At 39.1% G+C, this 24,991-nt stretch overlaps 1 protein-coding gene across 2 annotated transcripts in view; it reads right to left on the reverse strand.

Moving 5' to 3' along the window:
* The window catches only part of MLLT3 (MLLT3 super elongation complex subunit), a 136,658-nt gene extending 111,956 nt beyond the window's left edge, over positions 1–24,702 (reverse strand). The window contains exons 1-2 of one of the 2 annotated variants that reach the window (XM_014057750.2): positions 24,469–24,702; positions 23,008–23,188 (exon numbers count right to left, since the gene is read on the reverse strand). In XM_014057750.2, coding sequence (XP_013913225.2) covers positions 23,008–23,188; positions 24,469–24,480 — 193 coding nt within the window. In that variant the 5' untranslated portion in view covers positions 24,481–24,702. Of the gene's footprint in view, positions 1–23,007; positions 23,189–24,000; positions 24,131–24,468 lie in introns of those variants that run through there. The other variant, XM_087716117.1, reaches the window with a different exon arrangement.
* Positions 24,703–24,991: the final 289 nt, after the last annotated feature.

The raw sequence follows: 24,991 nt of genomic DNA on the forward strand, positions 1-24,991 counted from the left end.
AGAGGGATGGGAGGAAATGCATACAGAAGGCCCGAGGGCCACCTGCTCCTGAGGGCGTCTGTGCCCTCCGCATATCTGGACTGGAAACCGGTGAAAAACTGGGGAAGTTGTGAGTTCACGGGCGAGGTGAACAGATCCACCAGAGGAGTGCCGAACCTCTGACAAATCTTCCAAAACAATGATGGATGGAGTTGCCACTCACCATTGTCCAGAGTTGCCTGGACGTTGGAGAGCCCAGAGATGTGTTCCGACACCAAGGACAACAGGTATCTCTCCGCCCAGGCACCCAGCCTCAGAGCCTCTAGCCAGAGAGCCCAAGAGTGGGTCCCCCCTTGACGATTGATGTGGGCCTTGGTGGCCACATTGTCCATCAGGAGGAGCACGTGACGCCCCTCCACTGAGGCCTGAAAGTGTCGTAGAGCCAGGTGGGCTGCCTTCAGCTCCAACCAATTTATGTTGTGGCAGAGATCCAAAGTCGTCCACCTGCCCTGAGCCATCCGGGAATCCACCAGGGCCCCCCACCCGAACAGACTTGCGTCCATGGTGACGGTCACCCTGTCCAGCTCCCAGAAGCAGCAGCCCCGCTGAATGGATGGGGAAAGCCACCACCCCAGCGAGATCCGGACCCCTGCCAGAAGGCGGAGAGTACGAAGAGAATTGCTCAATCGCCCCCTCTGAAGGGGGATGAGTTCTCACTGGAGAGGATGAAGGTGAAGCCTGGCCCACAGGACAATCCCGATGCAAGAGACCATCCTGCCCAATAACTGCGATAGAGTGAGGATCAAAACTAACTGACTTCCACGAACGCTTTCTGCCAGTTGACATAGGTTGCTCTGACATTCCTGGGACAGACGCACCACCCCCAACATGGAGTCTATGACCGTCCCCAGGTGGAGAATGCATGTGGAGGGGGAAAGGTGGCTCTTGGGGAAGTTCACCGAAAAACCTAGGCTCTGAAGGCTCTGAATGATGAGCTGAAGGTCCAAGATGGCCTGAGGAAGAGACCCCGCCTGAACCAAGACATAGTCTAAATAACATTGGAGCTATACCGGGATGGAGTGCAGATGAGCCACCAGGGCCGCCAGAACCTTCGTGAAGGCCCAGGGAGCCGAGGCCAGCCCGAAGGGAAGAGCCCTGTATTGGTACTGGCGGTTTCCGTGAGAGAACCTTAGGAACCTGTGATGACCGGCCAGAATTGGGATGTGAAGATAGGCCTCTGTGAGGTCTACGGAAGCCAAGAAGTCCCCCTTTGTGACTCTCTGAAGGATAGACTTGAGGGAGGACATTTTGAATCACCTGTACACCAGAAAACAGTTCAGGCGCTTGAGGTCCAGAATCGCCCTCCGGCCCCCCAAGCTCTTCAGAACCATGACAGGTTGGAGTAGTGGCCCAGGCCCTGTTCCTCTAGAGGAACCGCCTCCACCAGCCTGAATGTCGAGAAGGTGGGCGATAGGCTGATCCATCAGGCGGCGGCGCTCCAGGCTCCAGGACAGAGGGAACGACCTGAAGAGATTCAGAGGGGTGGAGAGAAATTCTAACCTGAGACCGTGACGAACCGTGGCTCGGACCCAAGCGTCCAACGTGATCTCGTCCCATCGATCCGCATAGAGGGAAAGGCGGCCGCCGATGGGATGACTCGGGTTCGAGTCACTTCCCCCTGCGGTAGGGACGGCCGCCTCCCCCACGAAAGGGCCATCTGGACTGGTGCTGAAAACGGTTTCTGTCCTGAAAGGACGACCTGGGAAACTGCCTGTAAGAGCGGAAAGAAGAAAAATGCTGGTTATAGTCGTAATCTGAAGCCCTATACTGCTGCCTATGGTAAGGATGAGACCTAGCCTCGGGCTTCTTAGTGTTAGATGGCAGAACCTTCTTGTCTATATTCTCGACCAGAATTGGGTCGAGGGCCTCCCCAAAAAGATTAGGCCACTTGGCCTTGTTATCCATCTGCCAGTGGCACAGCCGTAAGAGCCTGCGAGACGTGACCAAAGTGGCGAAGGCATTGGACGCAAACTTGACCCTGTCCATCAGCAGAAAACTGATCTTGATTAGATCCTGGTGAAGCCGCTTGTCCTGGATGGGAATGCGCTCCTGGAGCTGCTTAAGCCACATGACCATGGCGCGGTTGAAATAAGAAGCCGAGGCCGCGGACTTGATAGCCCATGCAGTGGCATTAAAATTATTTCTTAAGGTAAGCTCAGCGCACTTATCCTCCGGTTTCAATTTATCTGCCGCATCTCCCGATACCACCGGAGAGGAGGAGACCAGGGCGGCCACCGGGGTGTCAATGGCCGGCAACTGAATGGCCTGAGCAAAAGTCTGTTCCACATTATAGTGCCGGCGGTCATTACTCCCAGGAGTCGAGAAATTGGAGGGACATGCCCACTGGTTGGTCAGGACCTCCATAAACAAGGGAGGAGCCAGAATCTCCTCCTCGTTCATGGTCGTGGCAGAAAACATAGCCATGTCAGGATCCCTAGGTGGGGGCACCAAAGGGTCCCCAGTCCCCACCTTGGTGGTCTTCCTTGCCTTGCTCAAGAGAATCTTGAACAGGGCTGGGACCAAAAGGCCTGCAGAAGAGGGCTCATCTGAGGCCTCAGGGGAGCCAACCTGCGAGAGGAGCAAGGGCCTCTAGAAGTACCCTCCAAAGTGTCTGCACTGCCCCTCCTCGTGTAACCTGGAGACACCGAAGGAGAGGGAGGGGGGACCCCCTCTGCTTAGAAGAGGAGAGGGCCCTGTCTGGAGAGGCTGAGGGAGAAGAAGGGCTGAAACCCCTAGGGGAGGAATGCCCAGAAAAAGGCCTGATTGGAGACCTGAATCTGTCCCTGGAATTAGGCTCTGTGGCCTTGGCCTGCCTCTCTGCCCTAGCAAAGGTCTTTTCAATGGCCTTGTGCCTTCTGGCCTCCTCCCTGGTGGAGGCCCTAGATGGGTGCTGAGCAGTGCTAGGCCTAGGAAGGGGAACCCCCTCGGAGCCCTGGACCAAAGCCTCCACATACCCCATCGGGTCTTCCACCTGGCCCTGGGGAAGATCCGACCCCTCCTCCATGCCCCACTCACGTGTCCGATGAAGGAGAAGTCACCGGCCTCTATAGGACCCACCGGGACCTGGGCCTGCTGGATAGAGTGGAGGGACTAGGCCAAAACTGCCTCCAGCTGGGCCTCATGATCAGCTGTAGAATGAGGCAAGGGCCTCGCGCACGTGGCGGCAGCCAAAATGGCCACCGGAGCTCCGTGCAGAGGCAAGGGGCTGAAAACCAGCACATGCGGCTCAGCTCCACTTCTAGAAGCTGACGCCGCTCTGATTAAGGACCGGGGGAGCCACACGGCTCACTGGCACGCACTCCTCGCCCCCAAGCTCCCCTCGCAATGCCAGTAATGCTGGAGCCACGTGGCAGCTGCCCAGATCAAATGGCAGCTCCATGGATAGCTCGCGCGCGCCATGAGGCGCCAAAAAATGCTCTCCTTCACTCGGGAAAGGCAAACTGCCTTCCCTGAAGCTGCTCCTGGAGCTGGCACCCCCACAATCCCGGGAATAGGGCTAAGGCTCCGGGCCTGCAGCGAGGAGGCTGGATGCCTCACAGGGCCCTCCCCAACTGTCCAAAGCAGAGGACTGTCCCAGCAATGGGTTTAGAATTTGGGGAAATTAAAGTGCCCAATCAAACCGAATAAGCCAGATTGCAAGAAAAAACAAGCCTACCTAGGAATGTTCTCAACAATACTTGGACCAAGAAAGACTGAGAGGAAACTGGGCCAGGATTGGAAGGCAGAATTTAAGAGTTTGCTCTCAGTCTTTGGACCAATCAGGCTTTGAGAATACCCACACGTGACCACTCCCTTCCTTCCTCTGGAAAACAATCGTTGGTACTTACCTGAATGTCAAATCTAATGATGAAAGTGGGAGGTGCTATCCTCCCTCCCTATTTAGTGTAGCGGCATGGGGGCAGAGGAGTAGTTTTTTCCTTGTTGTGAGCTTTGTTTCGCAGTTTTACTCCCTACGACCTCAAGGAACTGGGAAGGAGGAGCAGAGGCGTGCCTGCAACTTTTTCTCTCAGTCTATGGACAATCAGGACTGACTATAGCCCATTGGTAGCACATCCCACTTTCATCATTAGAATCCACGTTCAGGTAAGTACCAACAATCATTTTCAACAATTTTAAGTACTGTTCTCTTTGTCTTTGTTCAAACCACATTAACTAATTATTAGAACTTTATGCCTCTAAGTGTTGGTCTCATGTCAGTTTACAATAAAAGCACTGACAGAATAAATCAAAATTAATAAAACAGTGAGTTATTAATTGCAAGCTTACAGAGTTATAACAGATTAGAGCAGCGTATGGTCCATAAATATATAAATAAATGGGCTGCCTTGGATGGAATAGAAGGTGAGACTAGTTAAAAAAACCCTCAATCCTGGCTCAAGTGTGGCTCAAGATGACTAAGTCTGTTGCAAAAACCATTTGCAAAAGCCATTGCTACATGTGCAAAGATGATCCATAGGCACAAGACAAGAGTGATTTTTAATAGTAAGCCTGTAAACTGCATGTGCAACTAATGGATTGCTGCCAGACCACACTCCCAACGGCCAGCTTGTCCAGGCAGATTGGGAGCTTTATCTAAATGGAGGCCCCTTGTCAAAGTGCAATCTGACAGTTTTATTCATGGGAGATCACAGAAGTTATTTACTGTATCTTACAGAAACATTGCTTAGCAAATTCTGAGAACACTGAATTAGCTTTCTTTATAGATAAATATATTTTTCCTTCCTTGGTTATAAAGGAACACTTATTTCTGGAATATGTTCTAATCCACTTCAAGAAAGTAATTTCAAATCTATGTATATTTACAACACAGAGAAGAGTGAGTGATTTTTCTGTGGCAACTTCCTTCAAGGTTCCCTGTTTTTTAATCTTGAGTAGACAGAGAAAGTTATAGGGGTTATGTTGCTGTTTTAGCTACATCTATATCACAAAGAAGTCACTTGTTTAGGTAAACTATGATTCAAATAACTGGTAAAGTTAAAGAAAAGAATTGGCTAAATACCATGAACTGATGATTTTTTCTATTTACAATGTAGGAACCAACTGGACTGATTAGAATACATTTCTTTGAAATTAATAGGCTGAACTTTAAAACTCAACTATAAATAACTTTGCCTACCATCTGTGCAGTCAACAAAGGCAGGTTGTAAAAAAGAGTTTCTGAGATCACTGAATTGTTACGGCAGTTTCCTCTCTCAATAAACTAGTGACTGCAGGTGTAACAAGTTGTTCCTAATTTGCTTCGGTACAAGGCAGAGTAGAAGAGAAAAATGGATTGGTTCATATAAACACACTAACCTATAAGCCATAGCTTATAAATCACAATGTTTCCGATAACACAGGAAGCTATAACAAAAAAGCAACATTATTATTTAGAGCAAAGTACCTATTTCACACCACACTGAACAAAACATCAGTAGTGAGTCTCTCAAAGCTTCTTTGTTATATTCCTCAAAAAACAAAAACAAATGAGATTTAAGAAATTTAGATCCTTAAACATCATTTAAACTATTACATAAAAAGAATTCCTTGTCTGATATTTGATAAAGATATTTAGCACAGAATAACCATATGAAAATCTCATTTAATGGGTCTTCTAAAAGTCTAAAATGCAAACAAAAGCCACAATATCCACTACATGGTAGAACATACTTACAGAGACACGTAACTCTCAATTACTAACAGTTGAAATTCCACCTTGAATATATAGATCATGCTGCTACAATTTACTGAAGTGGGTCAAAGAAGTACAGAAGTACATCGGTTTTATAGGGTGAGTACAATATTAGCAGAGCTTGAGGAAGCAATGGGCCTCTATTAATGCACCTTCAATAAAATGCTTCCCATGCACAGTTTCCTTTACTCTTCTTTGAGGGGGGGAAAGATATATCAATTTGCATTTACAGCTTAGTTCCTCTGTCCCTTTAACTTTTTTTCTTCTTCTCTTTTTATGGTGGATATAAATGACACCAAATTGTCAGATAGGCTGTATGTTACCTATACAAACAGGCCTATTTCTGACAAACCATAAAACAATTACTGATGAAATTCCTCTAAGGTCTCAACTTCTAAGCTTGCCTACAAGACTTCAAAGCTAAATTTCTTTTAGTAGACTTTGGTTAGTGCCTAAGGTGAAGGGAAGGAGGAGTGGAATCTTCCTTCTTTTTCTACAATTTTTGAAAGAATTTTTGCTTTCTGTCTTCCCTCAAGTTTAGAAAAGAAGACAAATGAAGGTAGGGACTGTATTTGAAGCAATATTTTTAAAAAACTTCATTTTAGTTCTTCTCCCCATTAACAATAATATGCCTGATTTTTTGAACTCAGCTTCATCTTCAGCTGCTGTTAAATCAATGCTTCTTTTTAGAATCAGTGTATTTCCACAATACTTTACTAAAGTATTTCTTTACTAAACAACTTAATTCACACCTTGTGATGAGGGATAAATGACTGTTTCAACATTTTGGCTTGGGATAATGATCACAGGCACTGTAGTTTATTCCACAAATCATAACTAAACATTTTGTAAACCCAACCCAAAAATAGTATACCTGTTCAAACAACTGTTTGACATGAGATACATATCTATCTTGCTGCTCTGTTTTAGAGTAAACAATATTGGGTTCAATAGTGTAAAATGTTAAGAAAAACCTTGTGAAAGTGTTTTGATATTTTATACTGTTCAGGAGCATCAAGCACCATTTCTATTCTATACAGGTTTACAAGTTTTTTACACCACAAAATTGACAATAACTGATCAGCCATTTTAACATTAAAATCTTCAGATTGGCCTTTATATATCTTTACACACAATATTATACCATATATTCTTGTCTTATATATGTAGAACCAAAAAAAAAGGATAGAAGTGAGACTTCCACCTGGGCCATTTCCCTTTTTCCTCCAATAAAAACAGAAAGAGCAATAACCTCCTGAATAACTCAAAAATAATGGCTATTATTAATAAACACAACTGATTCCTAGCTTTCTCCTTTGCACGGACCAGTGTTATATCATCAAAAACTTTTGCAGATCACCATATGGTCCAAACAAACTCCAAATTTCTGGTGAGGTCACCCCAAATTACCTGAAATCTTACAAGAGTGCACAAATCTCACAATGCTGACTGAGAATGCCAAAAGTGGATAGGTTTAAGAAGGCATGTCAAAATATTGTGATCTTTCAGATTTATTTATTTGTTTAATGCAATTGTAAACTATTTTTCATTTTTCTTATGACCCTGCATCACAGACCACTTGCAGAACCCGCACTGATCACCAATTGGCTTCAAACTACTCAGCATAATTTCCCTTTTCCTTATAGCATTAATTGTGGTTTAGAATTATGGTTAATGTTAACTATATAATTGAAAGAAAAGAAGTAAGAATTACTGTTTAGAACATTAAAGAAAACACAGCTGGTACTTAGTGGCACAGTTTTATTTCTCCTTAACATACTGTATAAGTGTCCGTATTTAATCTGAAAGCCATAATTTCCACAAATATCTATTATATTTATAATATGCTACCATCTTTGCATCATATCTTTGTATTATTTACATACAGAATATAAAGTTTTCTCAATTCATATTTTATGTGTTTAAATTATATTTAGGTATAATTTTAAACAAGATTAGAAACTGATATTTTCCCTAAAGGTGAATCTAAATAGATTACCCTAAATAAGAAATGTACTCCTTTATTTGGCCATGTGTATGAAATATATTGATATTAAATATTAAATAGGGAATTTTTAAGACATAAAAATAATGCTTATATTCAATAAAACAAATTATTCAATAAATATTTCTGAAGTGTCTAAGATAATCAGAATATAACAGTATACCAGTTCCATAGTGTTTAACCAAATAGTCACTTTGGAAACCAAGAGAGGGCATGATATATAGACAAAAAAAGGGAATTATTCATAGATTAAATGTTGGGCTTCTTTTTACAACAAACTCAATACTGCAAACTCAATACTGTCTCCTTTACCCTTAGGAATGTTACAAAGTCATCATATTGTAGTTATAAATTATATCTTGTTTGGGGGAAACTGGCAAAAGATAACCGAATCCCTACATTGAGAATTAAAGATCCGGATTTAAGATGTGCATACAACTGAACTTTTCTTCATTTTTACTATCGGTTATTATTTTGAAGCCTTTTTTTCATATTTTTACAGTATTTTTCTCATCTTGCCCATGCTTTTTAGGGATTCTTTCAGGCACAATAAATGCTTAAAAGTTCAACAACTTGCCTTGTTTGTTAAACCTTATGGTGTATATATACTACGAAAATTGTTTCCATGGGAGTTGAAATCAGCTTTCACTACATGCAGCACTATGTAACGTTTATTTTACTAATAAATGTTACATGGTACTGCAATGTTGGGCAACAATTTTTCTGCAACATTTACCATAAATTTTTACCTTGCATCTTCTATTAACCTGTGATAAAAACCTAGCAATTGGCTGAACATTTTAAAATAGAGCTAAGTTTATAAAGTACTGAACGCAATGGATAGAAAAGTTAAAAATCAGATAAATCAGAAAGTTCCAATATAACTTTAGTGTCTATGCTTTCAAAAGTCATTTTAACTATTAATTTATTAGTTGAACTTGTGATTTCTATAAACACTGTCTCTCCAATAGATATTTCTATATCTATATCTATATATAGCTTTAAATGTATATTTTCTTGCATATTAAAGCAACTTAATTTGTAAAAAAAAAAATCTTGAATGATGTATAAAATTTAGCTGTTGACTTTTTTTAATAAACTGCCTTGCATCACAAAATCATAAAACTATCTTAAAGAAAATACTCTCTGTATGCTTTATTAACTTTCTAACTGCATGTACTTTTCTCCTCACAATTTACATTGGGAGGAACTGATATTAACAAAGTTTCAAAAAGCAGGATTAATCTGACAAATAATAGTGTAACTGTTATATAGCAAGCAGTTGGTAATCCTGGACAATATTTTTAATCCTTTCGGTCTGAATAACCATCTTGTCATAACATAACACTGTTCTTTGTCATTATTATTGTTAGTGTTGTATCTATAGTCATCCCCTAATTAGATACTATAGATACAGTACTAATAATAAAAAATCTGTGTTTTAAAGAGATAGATAGATAGATAGATAGATAGATAGATAGATAGATAGATGATAGATAGATAGATAGATAGATAGATAGATAGATAGATAGAGAGATAGAGATAGAGATAGAGATAGAGATAGAGATATTTAGATATATATTATATATTCATTCTATTATTAAGATTTTCAGGAGTCAGGGGACTCTGCAAACTTTGGATAGCAATAGCAATAGCAGTTAGACTTATATACCGCTTCATAAGGCTTTCAGCCCTCTCTAAGCGGTTTACAGAGTCAGCATATTGTCCCCACAGTCTGGGTCCTCATTTCACCCACCTTGGAAGGATGGAAGGCTGAGTCAACCTTGAGCCGGTGAGATTTGAACTGCTGAACTGCAGATAGCAGTCAGCTGAAGTGGCCTGCAGTGCTGCACTCTAACCACTGCGCCACCTCGGCTCATCTTCATCATATTTTCAATTTGAATTTCTGTGACTACTAATTAAGTATAAGTATAATCTTTATTGTCATTGTACTTAAATATAATGAAATTAGTGTATAAATTCCATTAGGAATTAGTTTTAACAAAAGAAAACAAGAGGCAAATGAAGCAACTGCTTTAAAATGTTTTAAATTAATGTTTTAATTTACTTACATTTGCTTAAACCATAGAGGGAACTTATATCCATTTTAAATAACATTTTCTAACAATATTTCCTTTTTTTTACATCAATGACAGAATTAGAGTATTAGTAAACTGCAAAGGAAATCTCAAATAATAATTTATATTTAGGTAATATATTTAGGTAATAATAATTTGAGATTTCTTTTTATTGTTCTCACAGTATCTAAAAAAGCAATTGTGAATATTTCAGATATCATAAGTAAAAAAGAATTGTTGTTGCATTCCATTTATAACATAATTGCTGTAAAACTGCAACATCAAAATGCACCCAGTAACGAAAGTTACAACTATAACTCTATTTTATTTTAAGAGATATATTTTTCCAGAAAAATTGAAACATTGAAAAACATATAACAAAGATAGTCACCCTCTTGTTTATGTTTAGCCTGATTTGCTCATAAAAGTGTAAGAGTAGGATTTTAAAGATAAGCATTCATTGATTAAACTCACTTAAGAATTTATTAATAGTTTTAATAATTATCTCAAATATCCAATACTAAGTAGATAAGATGTTTAAAATATTTTTATATTAAAAGAAAAATTAGGAAATACTTATCCATTTTTCATTTTCGCCCCATAATATAACATCAAGAAAGCTCCGGGAAGGGAGGGGGGGTAGGAAAATCCCTTTCTCTGAATTTTTCCAGTTTTCTCTCCAAGACATCCATGTTTCTACTTATATCTTCAATTATAGATTTTCCATCTTATTTGCAGAAATGAAAACAGCCATCCATGGCAGGTTAAAAATTAGTTTGGGGTATATTTTTCTATTTAAAAATAGTTTTGTAAAATAGTGAAGTACATATATCACATTTATTGATGCAATTTATATCCTGCTTTTCCTCACAGAACTATGTATGTATCTCTCTCCCCCCCCCCTCTCTCTCTGGAAAATCTATAATTGAAGATATAAATAGAAATATGGAGGCCTTGGAGGAAAAAAATCAGAGAAAGGTCCCCCCCCCAAGCCTCCTTGATGTTATATTATGGGGAGAAAATAAAAAAATTGATAAGCATTTCCTAATTTTTCTTTTATATTATAGGGAGAAAATAAAAAATTGATAAGCATTTCCTAATTTTTCTTTTAAAATAAAAACAATATATGAAGACACAAATAGAATATTCTCTTCTGTAATTTTTTTTAACTGTACAACTATCCTTTGTAGTAGGCAACACTAGGGGAAAACTTACTCAAAGTCAGTCACTTAAATTCAGACTGTTTTGAACTTGGCTTTGTCCAGTACAGCAGCAGCCCCCAACCTTTTTGGCACTAGGGACCAGTTTCATGGAAGACAATTTTTCCACTGACTAGGGATGGAGGAGGAGTGCACAACCTAGATCCCTCACATGCACAATTTATAGTAAGATTCACACTCCTATGAGAATCTAATGCCTGGTCATCTGAGGTGGAGCTGATGTGTTGATGTTAGCGCTGGGGAGATGTACAAATACAGATGTAGCTTCCCTCGCTTGCCTGCCACTCATCTCCAGCTGTGCGTCCTGTTCCTAACAGTCCACAGACTTGCCCTTGGTCTGCGGTCCAGTGGTTGGGAACCCCTACAATAGAGTACTCTAAGAATATCACCCTATATGGATCGACTTCTTTCAAAGCAGTCATACATACACTATCTCTTTGATGAGAGATATTGTAAGAATATAAGAAATAGAAGAGTATTGTTCTCAAACAAAAATGACGTTTCATATAAAAATGGAATATTTCATATTTGGCAAAAAGTCATCTATGAGATTTCTTCCTTGAGCAAGTATGGTTTTATGACCAATCCTCCGTTATAGATAATCTAACTCATATAGATGCAATTACTAATTTCAAATTAATAATATGTGCATGTAAAGACACTATAATAAGTTAATATTAGGTCTGTGTGAAAACATACACATATGTAAGAAAACTCAAAAGAAAGAACTGCTAGTATCAGAATGCAAATTTACAATACATGAAATACAAAATGAGACTGAAAACAAATGAAGAACTATATAACCACTGTTCCCTCTAAGGTGCGCGGCTGCGCACATGGCAAGAAAATCCCGCGCAGCAGTTTCTATCTGCCGCGCAGAGATTTCTGTCAAAGCAAACGTGGGGAAGTCCTTTGCAGGCGGCTAGAACTGGCCGCCTGCAAAGGACCTCCCCAGACTTGTTTTGAAGAGCACGGCTCTTCAAGTCCATGTTCGGGGGATCCCTTGGAGAGGGGATTCCTTCCTGCGAGACCCCATCCAGAAAATGCGGGGAGCGGCAGCAGAGACCCGGGGCTGCTTCTGCTGCGACCGCTGGACTGTGGGGCTGGGACGGGGGTGGGAAGAGCGGTGGGGCTGGCGGTGGCCGGCGGTGGCAGGCTGGTTGGCTGCCTTTCCACCGCCGCCCCCTCTGTGCGGCGGCTTTCCACCTGCTCCCCCCTCCCTCCGCTGCACCCCTAACTTGAACCTGGTCCACAGAGGGGCGAGCAGGCGTGGGGGGGGTCCGGCACCTGCATTCCGGCACAGCCCAGCGGATGGGGCGCTGTGCGAGAGGCAGGGTGCCCTGCCCTGGTGGCTTTTACTTTCCGGGGCCAGGAGGAAGGTATCCAGAGTCAGTCTGCCTCTGAAGATGGGGTTTTATTTGCAACCGGTCATTCAAAGATTCTCCGATAAAGGAGGATTTAAGAATTGATACTTTAAAATGCAAGTTCTTCTCACGCTCCACTAATCTATCAAGAAGGGAAGAAGGGGGAATCAGATGCTTCCCCCTTCACTAAAGAGGCAAAGGTTTCCAATTGTCCGGCAGCCTTCGTGGCAAACATTTTTTTTTTCATTTTCTTGAGGAAGTTTGACTCCGGCGGTTTCCGTAGTGTTTTACTGGTGGGCTTTTCATTTTAGGAAGGGATTTGGTCCTACATCAAGATACATTTCTGAAGATGTTATCAGTACCTCCTTTCTGATTTTTATTTTGATTTGCTTGTTTGTAAAGTAAATACCTTAGCGGTTGCAAGTAGTATGAGGTCACCATTGGGTTTCTGGACTAGAAGATCCCATTGATCTCTCCAAGTGGGTCTCCTGTGCTTTCATTGGGAGTGTCACAACTTCATGCACTGTTCCTGTCTGGGGCTGCATCAGAATGAGGCTCTCCGGCTCAGTGTCAGGGAGGCTCTCCTGGCAGCGGGCAAGGGGGGCATCCAAAAGAGAAGATTGGAGTGGAAGTTGTCTAATATGTCTAAGAGTTGCCTTGGATGAGATAGATGTGTGGCTATATAAATTTGATTAATGAATATAAACTTTATTGCTCTTACTGTTGCAGTATATGATTAGGAGGTATATCTGCTTGAACATGTATGTTTATACATACTTACACACATACAAATATTAAAGTCTGTTGTGGGCACATATTTAATGGAATGGCGAGGATTGGTTTATACGGAAGAATTACAAAGTGAAGTAATGGACATTACATAATCTATTGTATGTGTTTATGTCTTTTTTCCTATTTACTTGTTTAAGCTTTATTCTAGAAAAAGTTTTTTTCTCTTTATTTTCAAGATATTTTTAAATCCTTTGGGGCAAATAGAGAAATGTAGGTATAGTAAAGAACATGGCTGACTTCAGAGAATACAGCTTGATATTTTAATTATAGGAAGTTTAAAGCCAACCTGTTTGTTGGCTTTAATTGAAATATTTTCTATATTGGCTTCAATTTTGGTCCAGTAAATTTATTTTTATAAGTGGAACTAAAATGAGCAAGCATGATTAACATTAAGTAGATAATACAGAGTTTAAAAGACATTTTGGTTAAAAATTTAAACCTTTAACTTCTTCAGGAAAAATTTCAGATTCCAACTGTTTATCAAGCAACAGTAAGAAATCATTCTCCTATATCTGCTGCCGCCTCCTCCTCCTCCAACAGCACTGCCGGATTTCCGCCCAACGCTGCGGGGGCGCCAGTGGGAGCTTTGGCAGCTTCACCTCAGCCGCAGCGCTGGGCAGCAAATGTGTTGGTGCTGTTGGAGGAGGAGGAGGAGGAGGTGGCAGCAATAGCACCTGAGGACAGGACAAGAAGCAATGGAAACTTGTCAGAAGGAGACTCAAGCTGGAAATAAGGAGAAATCTGACAGTAAGAACAATTAAAATCAATGGAATCTTAATTCATTTGCTACAGGTTTTCAAAAGACTGGACGGCCATTTGTCTCAGATGATATAAAAACTCCTGCCTTGGACAAGGGGCTGGACTAGAAGACCTCCAGTATCCCTTCTGATTCTATGATTTTAAAAACCACAAGCTTTTTACAGCTCGCTTGCAACTTTACCAAATTTAATTCAGCCATTTCCTTTTGTTATTAAATGGGTATTGCTAGTTCAATGCACATGCACTCCACTTTTAAGATGCTGAAAAAATCCCCATGACCTGCAACAAAATTCATTCTTCCACTCTTATCTTGCCCTAACTTCTGATAGGTTCCTGAAATATAGATCTATAAAATTTAGTGAAAATATTTCTATCTATTTTAATACAGACTCGTAAAACAGATTGGGACAAATGACATTAGTGCTCTGGGATAATAGCAGGTTTACTCTATTTGGATTTTCAGATAAAAGGTATCTTTTGGGCTAAGTTCTAACAATGTAGTTCTCTAATGTAACTATGAAACAGTCCAAATATATAATTCCCCTCAGGGAGGAATTCTGGGAGTTGAAGTCCACAAGTCTTAAAGCTGTCACGTTTGAAGACCCCTGGGTTTTTTTTCCCTAAAGGGTTAGGGGTGCAAGGGTCTTGTAACAACAGCTTTAAGACTTGCGTGCTTCAAATGCCAGAGTTTCTGAGCCAACCTTTTGGTTGCTAAGCAGGAGCGTTGTTAAGTGATACTGATATTATATAACACTTTTAATTAAGCGGGTACCTTGAATAAACATAACTTTTGAGTTTCAAATAATACTGATTTTGTTGTTGTCTTAGGTCACATCTGTGAAAAAAATTCAGGTGCTCAGGCATGAAAATATGCCGCTCAAACATTATACTTTTCTGCTCACACTGAAAAAAAATTAGAGGGAACATTGTATATAACTACAGCTTTTTTCAAACTATATATATATATTTGTTTTATTTTTAATATAGTGACACACCTCTTTATAAATCAATATACTAATATTTTGTAATAAATATATTTTTTGACATGGCAGGCCTGTGAAAACGCAAACATTAGATTATTCCTTCTAGTGTGCTATTCATACACACTCTCATTATAAGACCAATGCATTACAATACAAAGAAAAACTGGAAGGTGGGTTCAGAGGAAGAAATTAGATGTAACGAATCCAATTTATTTTTACTGCATGCATATTAGAAAAGATAGAACTTCAAATTATGGAATTTTCCAGTAGTACCCAGTTGCTAAATATTTAACATTTGTCCAATAATCATTTCCTGCATTATAAAGGAAAATAGAATGGATTTACTTGAAAGTCAAATCAACTAACTTCAATAGAATTTACAAAACAGTTTTGTAAACCATAAATATGGTTTAGAATTCCCACCACCACCATGAACAAAAAGCCTACAAGCAGTAGTAACAATTACAACATGTTCATAGAAATATAAACACAGAATCCTCAAAATTAACTTGAAAAAGGATGTGTAAATATCGCAAGATACCAAAAATGCATGTTTTCCAATCTTTTAAACAAAAGTATTAGTTTTTACCTTGATTCAACTTGAATTAAGGCCCTTACAATATTGGCATAATAGTCTATTTTTCTACTTTATTGCTGGCACTTAAGATAGACTGAACTGGATTCTTTATATCCATTTTTGTCTAAATTCTATTTAAGTTTTTTTAAAAAAAAATAAAAAATCATAGTGACTTCAGCTATGCAATGAAGCTTCTTTCACCATGAAATTCCAGGCTTCTTAAAAAATAATCCAGAAGTTAATATATTTAGAGAGAACACAGAATTTGTCAGATCACATAGCAAGTAAAATGTAATTTGTACACACCAAGACTTAACATTGCTGAGATTATCTCACATGTTCAATATTCCTCATTGCCAGTTTACATTTGATTCCGGAACCAAATACTAAGCTTAGTGATTTAATTACACTATTTTGAGGCAGCAATTTTATTTCTAGTAACTATCACATCCAAACATATTTAATGATATTTAATTAGAATTTAAATACATGTCAGAGTTTGGAAAATGTAACTGTAGTATTTGCACCAAAAAAGCAGGATTTCCAGTAAGTCACAAAATGAAACAGTCAGGCAACAAGTTAGGAGATCACGCAAATACTGGTATAGATTTTTAGGTTACAGTAAATACAAATCACATTACAAGTACAAATCAAGTCTTAATGGAGTTAATGTCTATATTTTGATTAAAAATAAAATTTGGGTTGAACTGAGATTGCCCAAAGGATTATGTTAAAATTGGTTCAATTAGTTATGTTCAAATACATGTTGCTGAATTATGCATGATTCCTACAGTCTATGTACAAATCAGTCACAGGACTTCCATTGAGAACAATGAATACAAAAGCCATTATATATAGTCAATGGAAACACTTACTGAATCATTAGGAAGTCCTTCAGTTAGATGAAGACAAGGTTCCTAAAGCACATGTCAGCACATATACGTGAGCATACACACCCACAAACACACCCATGCACACACTCATAGATTTTCATCTGTTTCTAAATGATTCTGGTTTCTTTCCTCTTTTTAAAATAGCTACTCTTTCAAATTAGCTTGCAAGTATTTAACTTTTATAAAACATGTACAGATGTTTTCAAATCCAACTCAGATTTAAGTTAATAAAAAAAATGAAAGCATGTTTCAATTTACCAGTTCAAAGAGCATACTTTTACTCTCACTGAATTGTATACATGGCATGTACTTATTTATTTATTTATTTATTCCTTAAATTTTGTGAGAGGGTTGTTAGAAATCTTTGGTCCACTTTCGTCAACCAAAAGGAAGTAGATTATTCACATGCTATTTCTTATAGTCTATTTCTTATAGTCTGCAACGACTAGCACATATGTGTGAGGGGAACCTTTATCTTTACTTTTTATTTCTTAACTGCTGAAGATACCATTTTTAAAATATGCTTGGTCATCATGCTAAGACATAACATGGTATTTGGGTTTGGCATAAGATGCTATGAGAACTCAGTCATTATGGTTTCTTTCATTGCTTAATAAATTGTGCAAATATGGCCAATTGTTGCCTAGCCAGAAAACCATGAGAAAGTCAGCCATAATGATGTATATTCACACTACTTCCTTTCTGCCTATCTTATTTGCAATTCCTTGGGAGAAAATATTCTTTTTCAGGAAATCAACTATTTCTGTTGCAGGATTTTCACTTTCCACATAGTTCCTATCTCCTGCCGCCTTCCATCTATTTCATTATTCTTGTAACTGATGTCTTACTCTAACAGATGTCCATTTGCTTCATCCAAATGGAAGCTTTATAACCAACATTTGTATCATAGGTTTTAGAAGCCAGCTTCATTTAACTATTACTGAATTACAGAAGAAACAAAGATATCACTAAGTAAATAATCATTGATTTACACAACAGAAAATTTACAAATCTAATTTTACAGGAAAATATTTGTAGCTCAGGGTTGAAATGAGTGCTCTCCGAGTCTGGCTGTTTTCTTGCAGATTTTCATTACCCAAACTAGGTAACATAATCATCATGAAATGTCTGCAAGAAAAGAACCCAGTTCAGAGACCACCAAGGATCTCTCAATTCTAGCTTTGATAAGATGCTATCAAAGATACTTGGCAAAAAAACCATAGCAATATGCATTACCACCATTTTTCCAAAGCCAGACAAAGGTGTAGAAAGCAATCTACAGCAGAAGTAAAACAAACTGGTTGAAAGAACAAATTGAAAATGTTTTTCTTAGTGTGAAAATCACCATAATAAATGCAACTCTAAGTAATCAGTTAAAATTAATGACGTGTTAGAGAGAACTAGTAAAATACTTCATTTGGACAAAATATTCACAAACTTAATAAGATATTTCATCTTATTGAAATATAACAACCTCACTTTCATAAGGTGAACCCTTTTTAAATAATAATAGGACTATGGTATTCTAAATCAACCTAAATTAAATTTTATCATTGTTTAAACATGTTTATGAAGTTTTTTTTTCTTTTTATTTCCAGAGGGATATAGAGAAATATCATGATTTGTAAAATTACTTATATTTTGATGTGTATATAACACATAGGACCTGTTTGGCAGAATGCCAAACCATGGATGGCCTGGATGGTACGCATGAATCATTGTGAACTATGGACTTGTGAACAATCTCTGGGTGGTCCTAAAATGATGTGGGGAAATTATTTCAAAAATTTAAATAATCCATTACAGTTTTTGTTAACCATTTTTATTATAGCTTGGTTATTTGAAGCAATTCATTACTGATATATGTTCTAATAAAAACAGGTGATATTTGTTAATTAAAGCTTAGAGCAAAGATTTTTGATCACCTCTTTCAGTGTCTTGTGAGGAACAAAAGAAAATGAGCCAAGGACTAACCACAGCTTATGTTTATAAGATTTGTTGTGTTTATTTAAATAAAGAGCATTGACCTCCCAAATAGTTTTAAATAGTTTGCTATCAATTTCTGATTATCACGTATAATTTTAAATTACATGCTATTTGTCTGATTTTCTTTGTGCTCCTACACCTCATATGGAGCAAATTAACAGCACAATAATTAACCATGCTTTGTGGATGCCTTCTTTGTTTTAAATGTTGCTTCATTAGCCATTTTTTTATCATACTATATTTCAGTGATTTTAACATAGTTTGGGATGATATTTGGAAATATATCTCACTATAGTGAGGGATTATCCATGTCACATAATTCAAAGCATATTCTGAAGTCAGCTGATTATCAAGTAACATCTACCCAATATATTCCTCACCCATATGACAGACAGGGAGTTTTTCATGTTTTATCAATTTTCATATTTAATCTAAGGATTTAAGTATTCATTTAGGATTGAAATTCTTATTTTGATTTCTCATATATACTTAAATCATTTTAGCTTCACCTCTGAAAATTAATATTTCTCCATCAGCATTTTGGAATACTTAAGAGAGAAATATAACAATATAAGTATAAAACATAATCAGATACTTCTGTAGCCATGGCTACATAACATCTCTATTAATTACTGAACAGATATCTAACCAATTAGCACCATCTCCAAATACTGCAAACAAATATATAATTAGGCTGGACTGGTAAGTATTAAAACAACTTCCAGATCATTTCTGCAAAAAATTAAGCAGAATTTTAGCTATTAAATATGCAGGAGCTAAAAACAATGGCCTCAGGTAAGACTTAAATAGATAAATGGGAAATTGTGGCCAATATCCCATGACTGTGAAATGTCATGGGATACAGAATTTCATTACTGGCATTAGTACAACTTGTGCTTGTGTGATACAACAGCAGAGAAGCACACTTGGTAACAGTTGCATATTCATTAAAATTTCCAACAGTTCTGAATTTATGAATGGTCAGGAGCACTACATGAACTGGCAAAACATATTGTTTTTATTTTACTGTTATCTAAAAGATTATTTATTAATGAATTCATGAAGTACAGATTAGAAAAACAAAAACATAAATAGCTATTTCCTTTGAAGTGGCTGCATTGTAAGTTAGCTGCATTATCTTTTGATTCAACCTGTGTGCTTGATAATGATCTAAACAGCAAGTAATTTGTTTATATAATGAAAGGAGGTTGTTACTTCTTATTAATTGTTGCTTCTATTGATAGCACATTTTATTTTGATTCCTAACTCACCGTTGAACCTTTAACAATCTATTTAGTGTCAGTGCTCCAATCAAAGAGCTCGTAATATACGAGGAGTGTGTGTGTATGAACCTGTACTGTATGTATGTATGTATGTGTGTGTGTGTACAAGTACACGCATACACCCCTAAGTGAACATTTTTCTTCAAATAAATTTCAGCTGTGATCCACCTCACCCACTATGATAAACAATTGTAAACACACAACTGCATTTGGAGGGAAGACTAAAAACATCTCTATGAGAAGAAACACAGCAAAAAGTATAAACAGAAAGAATACAGATTCTTCTCTATATTATTCAATAGGCTGATGAAGTTCTGTATTTTTGTATATAAGCCCATTAAGTTTTCTGTAACCTTAGAATTCAAGCATGCACTAATCTTTGTTAAAGAAAATCATATGAAACAGGAAAAATACACAATCTTGATTAAAAGCACCCTTCATAATTCATCTATTACTATTTGTTTATTTCTGGTGTATCAACTAATCATTTATTTCCAGTATATCTGCCAAACAGATATAAACAACTCACCATTGAACAGGTTTAGTCCATAAATATACTTCATTTTTATTGGTCATCACTACTTCAACAAATAACCATTTAATTAAAATAATTGCCTTAAAGATTCTGCTTTTACCCCTCTACCTTTGTGACAGGCTACTTTCTTCTCATGTGTATTTCTCTACAAAAAAAGAAAAGAAAGAGACTGCTTCTTATGACAATAACGCAACACTATATTGACAATAGCAGCTATTGCTCAGTGCTTAATAAAATAAAAGTATTTTAAGACATATGATCTGATGGGCCTAGTATGTTATAAAATATGAAACAGAAAATACATGACAAACACTACATCATAGCAAACCAACTGGTTAATGCTGAAGAATCACACCAAAAGTCATTCCAATTTGGCACTTCATTTACATGAACTAGCCAGATGCTAATGGAACATACAGACAGGATAAAAGTACAGCCATCACTGTTCTTCTTGGGTTCCTCTGCAACTGGAATTCAAAGGAGTACTGTGTCTGATAAAAAGGGCAATCTCTTCCCCTTAAGAGGGGATCCAAAGTAACTTCCATAAATGGTAATTTGATCCCAATGGTTTCAGACTATAAATATACACTTACCCACCATTATTCTAGGATTACCTTTATAGTAATAGAGATAGAAATGTGGTGGGACAGTGGAATATATCAACATTTTATTGTATACAAAAGAAACTATCTCAGGGAGCACCAAGAAATCTACATTTTACATTTACATTTAACATTGCTTGTGTCCACAACTGAAAGAAAATCCTACTTACCAACTAAATTGTCTTGCATGAGACAGGAAATATCAAAAAAACAATAACGACCAAACAAAAGCCATGAAAATTCATAAATGGCAACCGAGTATTTAAGGAAAACATGTCCTCTGTTAACATTTAACTCCCATTAAGTGTATAACACAGCTACCAAGGGACAACCTGTTGCGCATTCTATATTACCAAATGTAATGTAACAGGAATCCTCAGCAATGCAGTATATACATGCAGAAACTTAGCTGCTTATATCAAGTACTCACATCTTCGTACATTCTGGACCATAATGAATATATTCACTTAACAACAACCCACAGACCTATGTTACAAAATCATGCTTTCTTAGACTGGACAAAAAGTTATTCAGTTTGAGGAACTGAGGCAGATCATCACAAACCTTTATAACAGCATGGATGCAGGATTTTCAGACTTAATTCCTATTCATATTAGGACGTCTCACTGATTTTTAAACAGACTTACATCTGAATAGCTACTCCAAAGATTGGATTGCACTAGAAAACTAAGGAACGTCTTACTATGAATGTTAATTATATGAACACATTTACAATGCAAAAAGAAACATTTATCCAAACTTCCTACATCTCTTGCTGAGAATTATATCTGCCCTACAGCTTCCAGAAACAAATTTTTAACATATATCAGAGGAAAAATAATTAAACCAAACCTAAAAAAGAGATTGTATGGGCAGGTATTTCTTTTTCATATTGAAGCCAAATATGTATCATGGGAAAACCAGTATCAGTGGAGGTTTTGGCAAAAGTCAAAATGGAAGACAAAACAATATTATTAGCAATATTTAATAGTACATATGATAATTCAGTAAAAGCATTCAAGAATTACAAAAAAATAAATCAAACAAGCAGGAGGGAAACAATATATAACTTATAGAAACTGGTATCCAAAGATGCTACGATACTTCAAATAATCAATTTGAAAAGATGAAAAAGGTTACAGATCCTGCTCATTTCTTCCCATCCTTTCTCTTCACAGATTCACATTTCCTCTAAGCAAAATGGATTTATTAGGATGCTATTTTAAAAGACCCCAGGAGTTCTATATGCCAATAAAGATTAGACAAACAATAACTGCTAACCATTGTGCATACTCAGATAAACAAACCTGTTCACAAACAAAGCACCTTATTGTATTCCTACTGTTACCTCCACTAATCCTACTAAAACAGTCAAGACAACAGCTTGGAGGTCATGAAATGAAAATTGAAAACAAAGGCTTCCTAAACCTCTTGAAATCAAAGGAAAAATCACTCTCATTCTTCTGTGTTTTGGAGGCACTTAAGTGTTTGCAATTTTTTTTTGTCGTATGTTGACTTCTTGTAAGTGCATGCTGAATCAATACAAACTGGAGATCATAATCCAAACAGTGAAAGCACAAAGACTAAACAGTTATTCATCCTAAAACTTGCACAGCTCAATACTTCAGATAACACTTTGCCAATACAAAAACACATACAATCCGAGAACAATCCAAGAGAAAATGTAAAAAGGGTACCAAATAAACAATATTAATCAGCATTATTCTGCTTATTTCTAGTGAAAGGTAGGACCATAAACACTGCAAATGAAAACAATAAGTGGCTACACTACATGCATCACAAATGGCTGGGAGTAAAGATCAAAAACTATAGCAAAAACTGAACCAGACACATTACATAAATAAATAGTATTAATAGAAAATGTCCAGATATTAGTTGCTTCATTGTAAAAGGAAGCTCATGTCCCTCTCTGACATTTCACAGAAGCTGCAGCAAACCATCATCAACCTCCAAAGGTGGTAAAAAGTATTGCCAGCTCAGGTGTCCATCACCCTGATTTTCCACTAGGCAAACTCTTTCCTAGAAAAAAGCTTCACCTCTACCCCACTCAATCCTCTGCAGAGAATAACCAGGGTTTCAGATCATGAAAGCAAAGTGTGGAGTTTGGAAGTCGAAAGCAACCAACTAACCCTTTACTTTTAGTCCCTTATGCAAACATATTAAAAGAGAAACCGAGACACCTTTGTCCTGAAGCCTTACCTCTTTTTGGCCTAGGGAAGCTGTCATGCAAGTGAAAAACGACTTTCTCCACAAAGTGCTGAATGTTACTATGCTCGGGTCCTCTAACAAATACCATCCAGTCGTGAGTAAAACCTTCCACGGTGGGTTTCTTCCTCACCTGGGCTCGATGGCCAAGCTCCAGTTTCACCTGAACAGCGCACTAGGGAGAGGGAGAGAGAGAGAAAGAGAGAAGGATAACAATGAGTACCAGAGAAAAAGCAAGGATACCTCCCCCTTTCCCTTCAACTCCACTCCTGTAGATTTCAAGGTTCCCTGAAAAGAACAAAAAGAAAACACACACAAAGAAAATAGCTGCCTGCTTATGGAGGGTAAGACACCATTCTCTTACTTTTAAAGAGACATTGCCAGGAGGAGAGCAGCCGGGATTGTAACGGAATGCAGGCTGGAAAATGCAATCTCGAGGCCGGGGCTGGGTACAGAATTTGGGGTTGGGGGGACACGGGAAAGTGGGAAAGAAATAAGGGGGGGAAAGAACGAATTTCTGAGGAGGTTCATTCCCCCAAGAAGCCATGCCGAAAAAATAAAAAAGGGAAAAGAGCAGCGGACTACTAAATAATACTATTATTGCAATGTTGGAGGCTTATCGGATTTTCAATGCAGCTGGCATTTCAAGTTGCATTTGAAACGCGCTCCTCCGGCGAACCAGAGACCGCCTCAGAGTCAATAGCAGAGGAGAGGAGGAGAGGATGAGGAAGGAACAAGGAAAGGAGGCGCGGCGATTGAAGTAGTTTCAAAACCCGTTTTTGTTTTTTGCAGGAGAGGGAGCTTCTTGCCTCCGCGCGCGCTTGTATATGCGTATATTAATATATATGCACACAGACACAGATATATACACCTAGCCACGCGCAGGAAGAGGAAGACTACCGGGGGAAGGGTGGGAAAAAAGGGGGTGCCCGCCAGCTGTCAGAAAAGCCACGCCGGGGGTAGGGGGGTGGGGAGAGAGAAACGCACCATCCTGAGAGGCGCCTTCCTGAGCGGCCAGCCAGTTCCCCCCTTTGCACACTGTACTCACGGCTCCCGCGCCCCCCCTACCCCACCTCCCCGGGCGCGCGGCGGAGGCGGGTTGCTGCTGCCGTTGCTGCCGCTGCTGCAGAAATATGGCTGGGTTATTATCCGCCTCCAGTGTGCGTGCGTGTGTGTGCGCGCGCGCCGCATGCAACTGCACGGAGAGGAGGGGAGAGGGAGCCCGGGGAGGGGGAGAAGAGAGAGAGAGAGAGAGAGAGAGAGAAGCGAAGAGGAAGCCGCGCGCGAGAGAAGGGTTAGCGAAATCGCCCCCCCTTCTCACTCCTCCCTGCCCCCCCCCTCTCTCTCTCACCAACCCCTCGCTATATAATCGGCAGCGCTGTAAGAAGGAAGGAGAAGGGAGGGCGCGGTGTGTGTGTGGGGGGGAGAGAGTGGTTGCTCTTCGTCTGTACTCACCGAATTGGCCATGCCTGGGGGCCTTGGGGTGTCTTCAGCTCTCCCCGCCCCCACCCTTTCAGCTCTAATTCATGAAGAAACGGAGAATGCGCGCAGGAAAGGAAAGCCCATGGCGGACGCCTTCGCTCGCTTTCGCCCCGTGGGCTCGTTTATTTATTTTTTATTTTTCTTTTCCGCCTGCTGATAGTGCTGCTGCCGCCGCCTTCTTCCTTGTCTGTCGCTGGGCTCGCTCCTTATTAAACTAAGCCCCCGGCTCTGGCTGCTGTGAGCTACCGAGAGCATGCGCCCTGGTGCACTCCTGTGCCAATTCCTGACACTCTCATGGATACAAACACCGGGCCAAAAGGAAAGGAGAGGAAGGGGAAAAAAATAAAGGAGTGGAGGGGGGAGTAGGGGTGGTAAAAGAGAAAAGAGGCAGAGCCAATCAAAAGCATCCGGGAGCCCGGAATAACAATAATAATGGTAATAATATTAATAATCAATCGTCGGAAGAAAAGATAGAAGGAAATCCTCGTGCAGGTCC

This window comes from Thamnophis sirtalis, unplaced genomic scaffold (genome assembly GCF_051295495.1).
Source record: "Thamnophis sirtalis isolate CommonGarterSnake01/CBP01778 unplaced genomic scaffold, rThaSir2_p1.2 scaffold_5, whole genome shotgun sequence".
In the NCBI taxonomy this organism is placed as follows: Eukaryota; Metazoa; Chordata; class Lepidosauria; order Squamata; family Natricidae; genus Thamnophis; species Thamnophis sirtalis.